At 32.8% G+C, this 16,041-nt stretch overlaps 2 protein-coding genes across 6 annotated transcripts in view; both read left to right on the forward strand.

The window, feature by feature from the left end:
- Window positions 1-898: 898 nt before the first annotated feature.
- LOC117691810 (protein TFG-like) lies at window positions 899-7,241 on the forward strand. Its single transcript, XM_034478592.2, has 8 exons — window positions 899-1,010; window positions 1,471-1,660; window positions 2,113-2,196; window positions 2,535-2,705; window positions 3,217-3,378; window positions 3,688-3,936; window positions 4,222-4,634; window positions 5,261-7,241. Exons 2-8 carry the CDS (start codon window positions 1,489-1,491, stop codon window positions 5,429-5,431), a joined length of 1,422 nt encoding a protein of 473 aa, XP_034334483.2. The 5' UTR covers window positions 899-1,010; window positions 1,471-1,488; the 3' UTR covers window positions 5,432-7,241.
- A 2,221-nt stretch (window positions 7,242-9,462) lies between these two features.
- Window positions 9,463-16,041, forward strand: part of LOC117691814 (cell adhesion molecule DSCAM-like) — a 42,518-nt gene continuing 35,939 nt past the window's right edge. For all 5 annotated transcript variants that reach the window (XR_010709657.1, XR_010709658.1, XM_066072144.1 and 2 more), the window contains exon 1: window positions 9,463-9,560. Coding sequence is in view for 3 of the 5 variants with exons in the window: in XM_066072144.1 (XP_065928216.1) it covers window positions 9,512-9,560 (49 nt within the window). In the remaining 2 variants the exon portion in view is untranslated. The remainder of the gene's footprint in view (window positions 9,561-16,041) is intronic.

A 16,041-nucleotide genomic window follows, 5' to 3' on the forward strand; every position in this document is an offset into this window, starting at 1 on the left:
AATTCGAACTCATTATCTGCGGTTCACATGCCCGATACATTAATCCTTGAGCTATGACGATGATCATGCATATAGAAAATAAGATGGGGACAGTCGCTATGCCAATCTACAGACGAATACATCACCATAATTAAGGCTATCCCTGTCATTAAATTCTTTGATTTGTTTATAAATGTAAGGAATATTCTTATTTGTATTTTGAATTACATGTACACGTCCTCACCCGGCGCTACGTATACGGTCTGTAATAATTATATTTGATTTTAAAAGTGAAACTGCAAAAAAAAAAAAAAAAAAAACCCCAAACAAAAAAAACCCAAAAAACCCCCGTCAAATCAGCTCCTTAATTATAGATCATGGCATTTTGAGAACTAAGAAATTGTTTGTAGTTGAAAATAACATATTCTTTGAAAATACATGTATACATAGATTCATTGCGTGCTCATTTCAATAGCTAATATAGATAACATATATATAATCTTCTTAAACTTTGTTTTCAAAATATAACGTATTTGTAGTAAAAGAAAAAAGGAAGAAGGTGAATATCAGGCCATAATTTACGTACGCCTAACCATGCTAACTGGAAAAAATTCAACAATTTCACCAATTTAGTTTGTTTTTTATTTATAGGCCCATTATAGCATTACGTCAAGAATTGAATTAAAGAATTTTGGCGAACGGACTCTGGGCGGAACGACTAATGCAAAATGCTGTTAGATAGGGCGAACTAAACCTTTGACCCCCCCCCCCCCCCCCAAAAAAAAAAAAAAAAGGAAAAAGGAGAGAACATGCACTTTACTTATATGAAACGACTTTAAATGTTTTTTTTTTATAATTTGGTATACGAGATAAATTTGCTATTTTTTCGTACAATCATTTTGATATACATGCACAGTTACCTGTACATGAGCGGCCTTCACAGTCAACAAAGTTAATAGAGGATGTAAGCGGCTATTCGCCACATCTGACAAATTGACTCAACGAAAACTTACGTAAATATATTGTGTGAGGTAAGTAAATGATGAAAAACAATAAATACCCCTGAATTACAACCATTTGTTACTGACTGACTCAACACCGGCTTCATTAAAAGGGTATTTTAAGAAGATGAAACGAAATATTGCATATCATTAAGTTGTTCGAATTTCCTCTAGAATTTTTGTTTGTGTTTGTTTGAGAATAACTAGAACTTTAGACAAATGTTATCGTTTTATTAGATAGCTCGGAAATATATTGTTGAACAAAAATTATTTCCTAATATTTCTGAATAATTAATTTATTATTGAATAAGTATTGTGTCCAAAACGGGTTTGTTCTGTTGTGTTAATGTCTGAAATGCCCATGTATGTTATGATTAATGAAGTACTTGTATTTAAAACCCTATACTCCTTATATTCCACAAGTGCGTTTTGTGCTAGTTAGTTCACTTATGTAGATTGCCTTAAAATGATACTGCTTCTTATCACACAGGATAATTATAGAAAGATAATGGATTTGAGTGGGAAATTGATTATCAAAGTCCAGCTGGGGGATGATATAAGAAGGATTCCTATACACAATGAAGACATTACTTATGATGAGCTGGTCCTGATGATGCAGAGAGTGTTCCGGGGAAAACTTAACAATGACGATGACATTCTTATCAAATACAAAGACGAAGGTATAACAATAGCTAACTTGATTGACATTACATGTATTATATGCATTTTGTAAAAAAAAATTGAAACATTCTGTATTTTTCTTGTGTATTGTAAAAGCAAATTAAATTCAATTTTCTTGAGTTTTTGGTGTGTATGCATTGAAAAATTCATACCTGCATAATTAATCTATAACTTTTTTATGGTGTTCTATAAACTATATATAGGTTAACCACAAAATTGGAACAAAACAAATGAAAGAAACTGTATACATTAAGGCTTAAATATACCTGATATGTATTGATAATTTTAACTGTGTAATTGTTCTGTTATGTTAATATTTGGATTAAGTGTAAGTTTTATGATGAAAATAACAGCATATTATTATAATGGCGTGAATATAAAGAAAGAAAGAAAACACATTGAATCTGGTTTTCTCTTTGAAAGTCTTGAAAGATTTACACAATCTTTGTAGATCAAGATCTGGTGACAATCTTTGATGATTCTGATCTGTCCTTTGCCATCCAGTGTAGCAGAATTCTCAAAATCACTTTATTTGGTAAGCAGAATAATTTTTGTTTATTCATTTTTCTTCAATTTTTTAAATTATTGTAAATAAATGTAAATGTCTATTAATTGATAAAGTACTTTATTATATCCATATATTCAATGGCAAAATTAAGCAAAGTTGGGCATTTTCACTTTATATATAAATTCCGTTTGATCTTAAATTTAAAGTTTTTATTTTAAAATGATTCAGAAAAGTTATGATGTACTCAAACCACTCAGCTTCAAAGATTGATCTTGAAAATACAAGTGTACATGTTGCTTTAACTTTGATATATATGCAGTAAGTAGAGTAAATAGAACTATCTAAAACCTGTTTGTATGTTTCAGTCAATGGTTCAATGAGTCACTCGGCGTCTGGAAACAGTCCACAGCTTACGACAGTTAGGAGGGAGCTCAGACAGATCCGAGATCGTGTCACTCAGCTGCTGGACCAGTTAGAGGTGGGGGAAAACGTTATCTCCAGCTCTGTCGACAGCAAAAGGGCACCTGCTAATAAAGGTCAGTAACTCCTGCTACTCTTTCATTTTTATTCCGTGAAGCTGTTGTATTTCTAGGAGGGTTATTTTTTTGTTATGTGATATTCTTTAGATAAAGGTCCTTTATTAAATAAAAAGTAGTTTTTGTTGTACTGTGCACAATATTATAAGATTTTATAGTTGAGATTGAATTAGAAATGATCTAAAATTTAGATTTCATTAGTTTCTCAGGCACTGTCCTGTATTGATATTTTAAAAAGGAGAGTAATTCAAATCTCTACTGAAGGTATCTCAAAGCTGTGTGTTAGTTTACATGAAAGTTAAGCAAGTAAAATGAGAATTGAATAATCCTGACTGTCTAATTTAATGTGATAGCTTTTCTGGAAACTTTAGAATGAATTCTTCTTGTGTTATTCCATATTAGCAGAAATAAAAATATTATTTTGGATATTGTCAAACTAATGGAAAACTAGAATGTCTGAGAGAGCTTTTCTGTTGATTTGAAGCATAGAACTGTTTGTTTTGTTGTGTAGATGAGCCAATGGTGGTGTCAGAAAGTAGTCGCCGGACGGAGCAGGCCTCCTCCAGCCAGCCGAGGGACCCGTCTCACAGCAAGGAGTTTGATCCTTACTCCAGTCAGAAGTCGGTAGAAGAAACAAGTGCCAGCAAAGTCATGTCTTCATTTGGAATGAGTGGTAATTCTCCAAGAAATATTTCATCACATACATTTCATTGCAAAACAATTTCATTTCAAGTAAATGTTGATGAGTCAAAAGTTATACGAATGATGTTTGATTATACAAATAATTATGAAATAAATTGTGCCATGACTATTCCGAAGAATTAATTAAAGTGAATTTTTTTTATGGATTCTATGAGCAGAAAAACTACTCTTACAATGGTGCCCAGTGAAAAGAAAGATAAAACTTTAATGTTTGTTGAAGATTCCATTCTATTTTTCATTAACTGTAAGAACATTAGCAGTTGAATATCTGTTACTGTAGGCCCTGAAAGATCAGGAACCCCAGACAGTATATCAAGTGTCGGCTCCTCAACCAATCACAAACCCAGCGTGCAGTCTTCTCCTGCCCCCGCCACCCCCGTCTCCCACCCCTCAGCTTTTGTGTCCCCACAGCCAGTTCAGGGTCAGCCCCAGCGACCCACCCCCCAGCAGCACCCCGGACAGCCAAACTTTGGTCAGCAGCCCATGGGCTACCAAGGGCAGCAGCCGAGTTACCCTCAACAGAACCCAGGTATACGGCTGTGCAATAGCTTGCCAACTCATACTGCTTTATTATTGTTATCTGCCTTTAAAGAAAAAAGGTCTAGTTTTGAGTGATAGTTATTTCAAACAAATCTTATCAAATTGAAAAAGAAAACTTGAAAATTAGAATTTTGTTTCTTTTTACTCTGTATTTTGTTTTATCATACTTGTAAAGCCAATCTTTGATTGGTAAAATAAAAATTAATTTGGTTTATTTTTTTTACTATTTTAAAGTTATGAAGATTAATATCCAGTATTTTTTAACTAACCTCAGGTTTCCCTGGAGGGCCCCAGCAACAAGCTCCCCAATCACAGGCTGGTCCCCAGCAGAGACCCTTCCAGAGCCCCGCCACCTCACAGCCAGAGAGACAACCCAGCCCCATGACCCATGGAATGACCCCTGGGCAGCCTGCTCAGGGCATGGCACCTGGTCAGGCAGGGCAAGGCATGCCTGGAATGCCTCAAGGCCAACAGCAAGGCATGCCTCAAGTTCCTCCTCAGTCAGCTCCACAAGGTGTTCCCCAAGGGCATCCTGGGTATCCCGCACAGCAGGGAGGTGGTAACTATGGTTACGGGCAGTATGGAGGTCAAGGCATGCCTCAGCAAAGTCAAGGCCAGCCTCAACCTGGGCAAGGTCAGATGCCTCCTGTGTCCTCCACACCTTGGAATCAACAGCAACAACAACCGGTAACTTTTTCAGTTTCATGAAATATAGAATACAGTTCGTGTTAATATTCTGTTACATGTAATTCTCTAAGAGAGATAACTCTGTAAGTCTAAATATGGTAAGAGCTCTTCTACAAAAGGAGGCTGAGTTGCAGTGTACTGTGTTATCTGATGTGCACATGGCATTGGAATAAAATGTGAAGTCAGTGTGTGTATCCTGAATTTTATTAAAAATTCGTTTGATTTTTTTAAAGACACTAGTTTGGGAGGATAAAAAAGTAGGTTTAATATATTTATTGAATACTTGTTAGTGGTAAAAGTAAGTAAAAGCTATCTATGTTTCACACATATCGATGATTTGTTTTTTGTTAAGTTTAATTTTTATGCCTCTGAAGATTGTAAATCAAATGCATTATTTATCCTCTCTGTTCTTTTTTCAATCTGGCATAATATGTCAAAAAACTTTGATATTTTTCTATAACCATCTAAACAAAGCTGGTAATCTTTTAATATTTGTAATGCATATGAAGTATTAATGCTCTTCCAAATTTACAAAAGTTTGACTAATTCTTGTATCATAGAATAAACATGGAAGAGTGAATCCATAAATAAATGGCAACTGACTAAAGAAAGAGTTTTTTCCACAGGGGATGTATCAAGGGGGATATGCAGGCCAGCCCCAGCCAGGAGCCACCCCACCAAGCAGTGCAGGACCCACCCCAGGGAATCAGTCCAACCCCTACGCCAGAGGGGGAGGGGGACCGGCTGCATTTGGAGGTTATCCCAAACCTGCCCAAGCCTACCCCGGTTATAAATGATTAGACTAATGCAAGATCTTATGCATTGGATCCTGTACATATATAATTATATAAATGTCTTTGCTTCAATATTTGTGACATTTCTTCTTACTTCTTCTTATTTATTATGTTTTTACTCCTCTAATCATTTGTCTAAGAACTATGGCTGACGGTTATTATTTTTTTTTTAATTTGTGGAGAACTGGAAGCTGACGTTTTTTTTTTTTTTAATTTGTGCAATACAGGCAATAGAAGTTATTTTTTGTGGATCGTCAGTTTCGAGAAAGTTGGATGTAAATGTGAACACATTTTCATGGTTGGAAAGTTGTGTTGTTAATTTGTTGATGAGTAAAGAATTGGACAGATGTTCACTTTGCCAACCCCCCAAAAATTAATTTAGGTTATTTTATTCTTATTCTTCACTTTCAAAACTAATTAATCTGCAAACATGCATATCGTAATATGTAATGACAGGCTTTACATTTACCGAGTAAATGTGTGAATGAGAGAAATGAATATTGTAGTGTGTTTTGTTTGAGAATGTTTTTTAGTTTTTATGTGTCAAAAGAGATCTGTTAAGAGTATGAACCATTATTAATGTCATGTAATTATGTATGGGTATATATACATATAATGATAAATTTATATGTACATGTATATGATAAGAGTATGTAACTATTTTATATATGTAACTATAACAATGTTACTTAAAAAAGACTGGTTGTGTGGTGTAAGTTTTAGAATACTAGTGCTTGCCCAAGATTTTATGAAAACTGAGTTCATAGCAGAGAAATCGATAGACTATACATTTTATTGTAATACAACCCACCATTGTTGGTTTGGCTGTAAGAATTCAGCCAGATGACAAATGAAAAAGTGGAGATATATCACTTGTTACAATCTAGAAATTTAAAACAGGACATTTTCTAGAAGAAAATAATGTGTATAATTATTTTAAAATTGAAAATTTTTGTGTTGAAAAATTGCCTTCATGATAAAGTTTGTGTTCAAATCACATGTTAATTTGAAGACAAAATGTTGAATTGAAAATGTGATTTTATTTATCTATTGTAATTGTAAAGAAAATGAATTAAATGAAAGATTTGTACCTGCATATATGCTTGTGTCATCTTGAAATATGTACTTATTTTTGTACATGTACTATCTTTAAATCATAGGCTTTTGAAATTAAAAGAAGAATATTTACATTTTTGTATCCTCTACTTGTGTTAATTTGATTCGTATAAGCTACATGCACCTAAGATGCATTTTTTCTCAAATAAATCTGAAAAAAAATATTGAATGTCAGCTTTAATACACACAAAACTTATCAATAAGAGATACTGAGGATTTTTTTTTTTCATGTCCAGAAATTTTGCAGAAGTCACTCAAAACTTATTAATTATGAAAAAATAATACAAGGTATAAATTGTGGTCATAAATGTATATTCAAGTAAGAATGAATAATTTTTCATACACAGTCAATTGTTCTTCAACTGATTTTCATTATAAGAGGTTTTGGGTTGAAATTCTACATCACCACCAAATTCTCCTTTAAAGGTTTCTGTCAAAATGTTGTGAGCTAGATTTTGAAGAACTTAAAATTAACTTCACTTGAAAATCAAGTGAGTCATGATTTTTTGTGTATTGGCGATATTTAGAAAAAGTCCATTATTTTAAGCGATTTTTAATCTTAATGTATATGAAATAGACTGTTAAATGTTAAGAATAAAAATTGCATAAAGTTCTAACACCCATCCTTTATTTTTTTGTATTAATTAATCGTGTTAATTGAAAGGATCGGATTGAAATAAAAGAAAATTGTTTTCAATGTTTGTCCATTATTTTTGTGGTGGTAGAGGTTTTGGTCACTATTTTTTAATTATACGTGTATTTTTAATTTATTTTTGGATACTGGTTTGCCAAAAATATTTAAGGTACCGCATTAAATCAAGACCTATAAGTTTTAAGACACTACGTTACAAGATGGCGATTGAAATGTTTTGTTAAATTGTTTGTACATGTATCAATTTGGTTGAATATCATCATATCTCAATTGGTTAAAGTATCGGGCTTGTGAAGTGCAGATCGTGAGTTCGAATCCGCCTAGGGCTTTTGTTTATATTAACTGAATTTAATTTTTGAAAATCATAATTTTTATCCAAAATTGCATATTTTGTCGCCTTGTTATCCTTCATAATCAAGTAGTTTTCTGCTGATTTGAGAATTCAAACTACTAGCATTTCAAGATGTATTGAGCCAATGATTTCAGATCTGAAGCTATTTTAGGTGTAGTAAGTCACCTTAAATAGATAAGTGGGCTATTTATTTTTTTAACTTTTTCGCTCTACAATGTATATGCTGTACGTGTTTCCGTATAATCATAGACTAGTCCTTGTGACTAAATGAACCAAAATAACTGTTGTTTTAAAGATCCTTTTTCTTGAGAAATTTTTTATTGCAAATACAAAAACACACATTCCCTATACGGACTTAATTGTATTGATTTCTCAAATACTCATATTATATTTCCTATCAAATCGTTTTTGATTTCAATACGTAATAGAATTTGTCCGCCTCTTTAGGATCAAAGGCTGTATGCTTACTATTAAACTTTCATTATATTGAAAATACATACATGTATGTACTGGTACTATTGATTTTGGATTTTAATTGACTGGCTTATTATAGTAGTTGTACATGATCATAGGTAGATATGTACCTGAAAAAAGAAGCAAGATAGGTACCCATGTACTTCAAATAGAGAAAAAAAGGTATGGAAACAGTTTCAAATTATTTTTTTTGGTCAATGATTCCTGAAGATTAATAAGCTGTCGTATCTTGATTGAATAAGTAATTCTCAGTTGTGAATAGGATAAAATGATCATTGCTGCATGTATTTGAAATGTTTATAATGATGTGGAATATAATTATCTGCAAAGTAATGTTTATATCATTTTATCTGTATTTATATATGTAATTATACATGACTATGTTTTCTTTGTTTTTACCATAAAAGATTAAAACAATAATGTGGTCTTACGTGTGGATTGTTTGTATTCCTTATATGTTCTTATTTATTTTAGATGTTTTAGACCAGTAATTTTTTCTTTTCAATAGGTAATAAGATGCAGTGTTTACAGAATATATTAATTAGGAAATCCCCTCGTTAGATCTACATTTGATAGCACTTTTTATAATGTAATGTACTTGGTCAAACACAATATTTACCTCTAGATATTTTTAATTACAAATTATACAATTCCACTTGGTATACAGTTCTTTAACTTGATGGTTTTTGGGCGGGGGTTGATAAATGAAACACTCGATTTAAAAAGTTGCACGTAAACAAGAGTTAAACAATTTTAGATGATAAAAATCATGAATTAAAGCGTTCATGATTCAGTCAAAATATGCATGTATGAAGCAGCTTGATAAAAAGTAGTTTGTAAATGTTTATTTACCTTGGATTTGAATGACACTGTCATTCCATAACACACGTCATTTTTAATTGTCGTCAAAATAACGCTGACGGCAACGTCGCCATCGTCTTAATCCACGCTCTGGAGTCCGCATAGCTCTCTCTCTCTCTCTCTCTCTCTCTCTCTCTCTCTCTCTCTCTCTCTCTCTCTCTCTCTCTAGCGGAGAGGATCGTGATTTGACCATGTTTTATGCAATGTCACGCACGTACATGTAACATCCTTTTTATTGTATTACTTCCCTTTATTTATTAATATTAAATAAAAATTTGGGTTGGACCAAACAAAAACTCTATGTTTGTTACTGAGTGTTTGTGATAACAATTCTTGACTTTCGACTAGATTTTTTACTGTGAAAGCACTAACACTACTACATGTAGCGCTCGGAAGAACTACCCAGGCGATAGATTTAATTAATCTTGGATATCATTAAGACAACTGAACATCATTATTTTTTTAATAGAAAATACAAAATACGTTAATGTCTATTTCAAACTTACATGGATTGTACTTCAACTTAATATCTTATGTACATGTACTCTTTCCAATTACATCCTTTTACAATTAAAAGACAACATTTTTTAATGTTAAATATATACCAGGAAGACATTACAGATACAAAATGTTGAAGTACAGCTGTGTATTGCTGTTCTCTTTATTCTTAATATGTGGTAAGCGCACATTGATCAATTTTATATTGGAAATGCAAGTATGCTACGTAATGTACGTTTTGTTTGTAATTTCGTCTGTCAGTTTAATTAATATTAATTGATTATGAAGCTAAAAACGTTAACCTAGTAGCTAAATTCAAGTATGCTTATATCTAACACATTTATTTTTAGCCTATTCAGGAAACAGTTGAACAATTGTCCCGAGCCCGATAAACCTTTGTCCGAGGCCGAAGACTGAGGTCAATAACTCCACTTCCGTTCAACTGTTTCCTTCGAAGGCGTAAAAATGTTTAATTTTCCAATCAACTTGTACTACTTTTTATTGAAAAAATTGCCACTAAAAGGGAAATAATTTCGTGACCGAGTAACAGACATTTGGTCATGTGATCGGGTGGTAGTGAGTCACGTGTTAACCTTGTTTTGTGTAGATCACGTGACTATAAATTTTAATTTATTAAAACTCATTTTTAACTATTAATCAGAATTTACAAGAAGAGTCTAGTCTTTTCTTCTCTCAGAACACGTTTTAACCATTATATAACTTGCCTTTAGAAATAAATAAAATATGAACTCGTAGATAAGTTTGTAAAACACAGCATTGATCATAGAAACTTTTTCTTCAGTGGGCTATTTTTAATCGCTTTTGATATGTAAAAAAAAACACCCGAAAAATTACACATACATGTACATGAAATGAATGTCATATCGTTATATTTACTTTTCACTGCTCTCTGAATATGCAGTAAGTAATGTTAAACTAGAGCAGAGCTCGTGGCAAAGCCACGAGTAGGTCTTCCGTTGTTGCTGCGAGTTAAAAATATATGTGATGTGGTGTCAAACGATTATAATTACTAAACTTTCAGTTCTGTTTTTGTTATAAAAACGTGTTGTGATTGAAAGCCTGCATATACAACGTGTATTGAAAAAGAAAATAAGAAAATGTTTTAGGAAAACTATTTGTCGCACACAGTTTATGTAATCGTAACAAACATAATTAAAAAATGAGATATTTATTGGCGAATTAAATTTTCAGAGGGTAGCAAGCATTGTTGTAAACAGTATGTACTCATGGGTCATGTCAGGAATTGTGGGGTTTTTTTAAAACCGAACCCGTTTACAAAACACGTAACCTTTTCTCTAAGATAACTTCTTTATCTAAATATTTCTAAATTTTTGAAAACAGTGTACAATTTAGAATTGTTGCGTGCTGACAAAATTTACAGACCCTGAAACTTACTACTACACCAAAAAAAGCGTGCGACTTACGTGCAAGAAACGTTTCGCGTTAACCGTTTAGGTTTCGTGTGAATCGTGAAGCGTTTCGTGTAAACCGTTTAGCGTTTCGGACAAAGCGTGCAGAGTTTCGGACAAAGCGTGTGAATCGCTTCGAGCAAAGCGTGCGAGAACCATGTGAAACGTTAATCAGATTTTATTCGGAACTCTCTGACAATTTGTTTCATAATGGCGCCCGTGTTTTACATTACATGTACCTTAAACTGTTTGTAATTGGCAAAACTCTTTTGTATGTATTTTCATGAAATAAAATCTAGAGGGAATTATATACTTATCTTTTTACAACGAATATTTGCCAGAATCGATTAATTTTTAGAAAAATTACTAGTGGAAGACGAAGTTGAGGTTTTAAAAAATCATAGCTAGGTAATTATAAAACAGAAATAAATATTCTATCAGTGCGTGAAGTTGTTTGCCATTTGCACGATTATTTACCGAATTGTTTACAAATTAAAAAATTGACCCAGATATGAGCTGCCGGAAGTTCAAAGCAGAAAAAACGAAAATGTGAAAACAATTAAGCCTTACTATGAAAATAAGTTTGTTATTGATCCCTATTTAGTGGATAATAAGTAAATATAATTCATTTAAAAAGATAATGCATCATATCAAATAATAATGGAGCTTTGAATGAAATTACGACTTCAAATAGAACCACGTGTAGTTTTCCTAGTTTCGGTTCATTGCGACAGAAGTATTATTTGGCTTCATATATTGATAGATATACGGGAAAAACAAAGGAAAATGGCATCTACTTATCATCAATTACTATCATAAAGTGTTTTTATGATAATTCAATATTATAAAGTAACGCAAATGAAAACTGTTCAAGTCCAGTTTTAATTTGACGGGAAAACGGTATGATAAAAATAACGATCATATTATTTGTTTAAAGGACATATTCCCATTATTGTTTTTCCTTCTTCATTTATTCTCTATTAAAATGTACCTCTAGTATATTTTTGAAATTAATTCGCCTCAAAATATTCGGTCAGAAGTGATAAACGGCGCTTAATTCGATACTGGGAAACGAATTCGAAACTAGGAAAATGGAGGGGGTGTTGAAATTACTTCCTTTATATTTTTGGAAGTTTGATACTACAGTTTAGAAGGACAAAGAAACGCGATTTAAACATAAAAAAATAATTATTTGGGATTCCGATAATAATAGTTGCATGCACGAAGAAACCGCATACTGATTCGTTACCGGTAAAATGACTGTACAATATTAAAATTCGCTATATACATAAAAAATATTAAATACAATTAGCAAAACATGATTTCTGTTGGAACAAGCCTTAATCAACTTTAACTTACACGAGCATGTTTTGATAAGCATGTATTTTTTTTTTTTACATCGATAACTCTTACTAAGACCATTCGGCTTTGTACAAGCGGCACACATAAACACATAACCTCGGACATCGGGTGAGACCTGCACCTGGCTGAACCTGTCAATCCAACTCAGTGTATTTGTTTTCATTGAATGGTCAAGCGTCTCTTTTTTTGTCAATAGCCAATGGAAAAATTAATGACTTCAAGGTAGTCGGAATCAGTATTTGATGAAGCACACAATTAAATGATAGAAAATTTATTAATTATTTGAACAAAATTAAATGTAAACATAGAAAGAAAACATACTGATCATTTCTATGTATTGCGGTAAGTAAGTTCTTTGGAATCCCGATTACAGATAATTTTACAAGTAATTATTATAATTATTTAAACCACTGTTAACGGAAAACAAGAGGTCTTAGAAGTAATTAATTCACAGGGATTTGCCTACAATGTACACAGTCATGCAATTAATTATTATGGGAATCTTTACGTATGGTACTTAATTCAAATAGATCATGACAATCTATACAATGTACGCCGTTATACATGTACATGTAAGGGTCGCACGTGGCGATTGAATTAACACAGACTGACCGAATAAACAAACGGGTGGGAAAGTGAAACAAAATGTTACACATAAGGCGAAGCCACCAAAAATGATTTTCGACAGATCTTGATATCGTTTCGCCAAAATAAAAAAATACAGCGCGAGCTCCGGTCAGCGGGGCGGGAGGAGGGAGGGGGGCAGCAATGAGTTCGCTTCCACAATAAAACGAACATGTAAAAAAACTACAGAAGTGATTAATATCTAACCGATAGCACTAATCTAAAGTTGTTTTAAACTCATGTGAATATTCTTTTAAATAATCATCGAATGCCTCAACTCAGGACATTCTTTTATCGTGCTAGCACCTACCGCAAACATGTAACATGGAACTTTGATTATAATTTGATTTGATTTTTAAACTACCTTGTACGCTATCGTATACATCAATGCTTAATCAACTGTACACGTAAAATAAATTTATCGTTTCAACAGTTGAAAACATAATAAAATATAGTTGTGTCCGTGCAAAATATGAAACATGAACGCGTGATAAGGTACATGTAGAAGATCACGAACCGACCGCGGATCACTTGTCCACTCGCGCCGGATCTCCTCAGCCATGTGCGATGGATGATCATCATTTAAATGTTTAATATTTAGGGTTTGTTGTTGTTGATTTAAAGCATTATTTGTACAGTTTATAAAATATTTTACATAAACAAACCAACCATTAATTTATGTGTGACGATGTTTCCGATTTGGAGTAATATCGTTCATTAATATTCATTTACACTCAAATTTAATTAAAAAAATACAAAATGGACAAACTTTGTCCTCGGCCGTGGGCGAACGATAGATTACGTAAAGGTACAACGCACAGACCCGCACAGCTCAGAACCCAGGAAGCTTTGAAAAGATTGCAGTATAATGACCTTACTCTATCAAATAGAAGTTATTTATTTTAAACTTAAAACCCACAATTGATCTATGTCTATTATTGCTTTAGATTGAAAATGACATTCCTTTATTAATTAACTGAACGATTTCTTAATTGACACCCAATCGTTTAATCCATAAAAAAATATGTATAATCAAAACGAAAACAATTCTTGAGTTTGCGAATAAATAAAGTCATATATGAGAGACGCAACTCTCGTGTATTAGATAACCGCTGATCGCTAGGTAGTCCAGCCGCGACAATGGTGACCGATTTTCTCGGCCGCGGGCGAGGGAGAGTTTACGTAATGGTACACACAGACAGCTCTGATTCAAGGTAGATTTTAAATGCATGGAGTTAATAACTAAAATGTAATGCATAGCTTTTTTTTAATTCCATATTTTGTGGTTTACTAGAAAAGGAAAACAATGATTTGTTTTCCAAATCCCGTTTTTTAAGGATTGTGCATTATAAGAACTTAACAACAATGACTTAAACTCCTAAAATAAAGCACGTATTCTAAAAAAAAAAATTCTTATGAATTAATGCCGTTTGTATAAACCAGCATACATTTTTTGCGGTAACTTTATGCCAGTTGTACGCGCAAAGACTTTCGATAACTTGTCAAATGAAAACAGGTACATGTTAACATGTAAAGCTTTTTGCACTCATACTACACAAATCTCATACAAAATAACATTGTAACGACCTTTATGAGATCCCAACAAACAACTTTTCCAGCGACAGCCATATCAAAATCCTAACCGTTTTTGAGTTATTAAGCAAAAACTTTTAGGGGCCATTGGCCCTTAATTGAAGGGGCCAGCCCTTTTTTATTGGTGTCAAATGAAAGCCCTTGATATTCTGTACAACTTTTATTCTACATGTCTTAACAAAATATTTTTTGTTTAAAAGATATAAAGGAAAACATGTCTAAATTTTTGCACTTTTTTTAATCCTGTTTTTTGACCCCCTACCTTTTCCTAAATAAAAAACGTAATCTAAAAACAAAAACTGATGTGCACCACTACAATGTCTCTGCTATTCAAATTCGTTGGATTCCCATTCCCTGCTATCATAGTCTCAGAGCCTTTGTCTGGAAACAAAAGGCCCTAAAAAATTTTAAAAGGGGAATAACTCTTTAACGGAAAGGAATTCTAAATTTTATGAATTGCTTAAGATAGTGTTTTGTAAAGTACATTAGCCCTGAAAATTTGAGCAAAAACCGTTCAGAAATGAGCAAGATATGAAGCCTCAAAGTTCGCGTCTAGGAAACAAAAAAAAAAAAGAAAAATAAGACTAGAGCAAAGCTCGTTGCAAAGCAACGAGTGGGTCTTCCGTTAATGTCCAGAGAAAAGCTAGAAGTACCTGTAAGAAGCAGAGTTCTTAAGCCAAGAACAAGAGTAACTAAAACAATAAGAAAAAAATCGAATTATTCTTGGTACGACTTAACAAAATCCGAATGATTTAAAGTATGACTGAACAAAAACCTTGCCGATTTCAAGAATGTCTTAATAAAATAAACCCGAATGTGTTCATGTACGACTTGACACGATTATTTTTGGTACGAATTAATTTTACATTTAACTTCACGCTATTTTTTAAACCAAGAACGCGGAATCATAATTTCCGGAAAAATCAAATTTTAAATCCCAATTTCTCTGTAGTGCATGGTCCGATTTTATAACGAATTTCAGCGTTAGATTAAGATAAAAAAAAGTTCTTTGTTTTTGCTAAATGAAGGATATCAAATTATCGCTTAGAAAAAAGTTATCATAAAAAGACTTACTAGCCCTTTTAGCCCCTAATTGGAGGGGTCAGCCCTTTTTTCTTTTTATCAAATAAAAGGTCTCACAAAAACATATTTTGTTCACATGTATTCACGAATTGTTTAACGTTTTCGAGATATCTGAACAGCTGTGTTTTAGGGGCCGACCCTTTAAATCCTTACCGGGCCACCAACAAAAAATGTTTAGTTGCCATATTGTTAAGAACATTATTTTTAACATTTTGTGTTCTACATTGCGTTTAAAGATATTTCTCCTTTTTCAGATATTATTTATGATCAAAGTTTTGAACTTCTGGCCCCTTGAAACCCCTAATTACGACTTAGCTATGGTACTGTAAAGATAAACAGCTGTACAGTGAACATTTTTCCTTCTATAATTAATAAAAAAAAATTTGTTCAGTAAAGAGTTATTGTTAGAAGATTTTAGAGCCCTTTTGGTCCCTAAGTTTAGGGGCCAGCCCCTTTTCCTTGATATCAAATTAAAGGTCTTGCAAATATAAATATATTTTGTTCACCAAGTGTTCACAAAGTGTTAACCGTTCTCGAGATATCTGTACAAATGTGTTTTAGGGGCCGA

This window comes from Magallana gigas, chromosome 9 (genome assembly GCF_963853765.1).
Source record: "Magallana gigas chromosome 9, xbMagGiga1.1, whole genome shotgun sequence".
NCBI classification, from domain to species: Eukaryota; Metazoa; Mollusca; class Bivalvia; order Ostreida; family Ostreidae; genus Magallana; species Magallana gigas.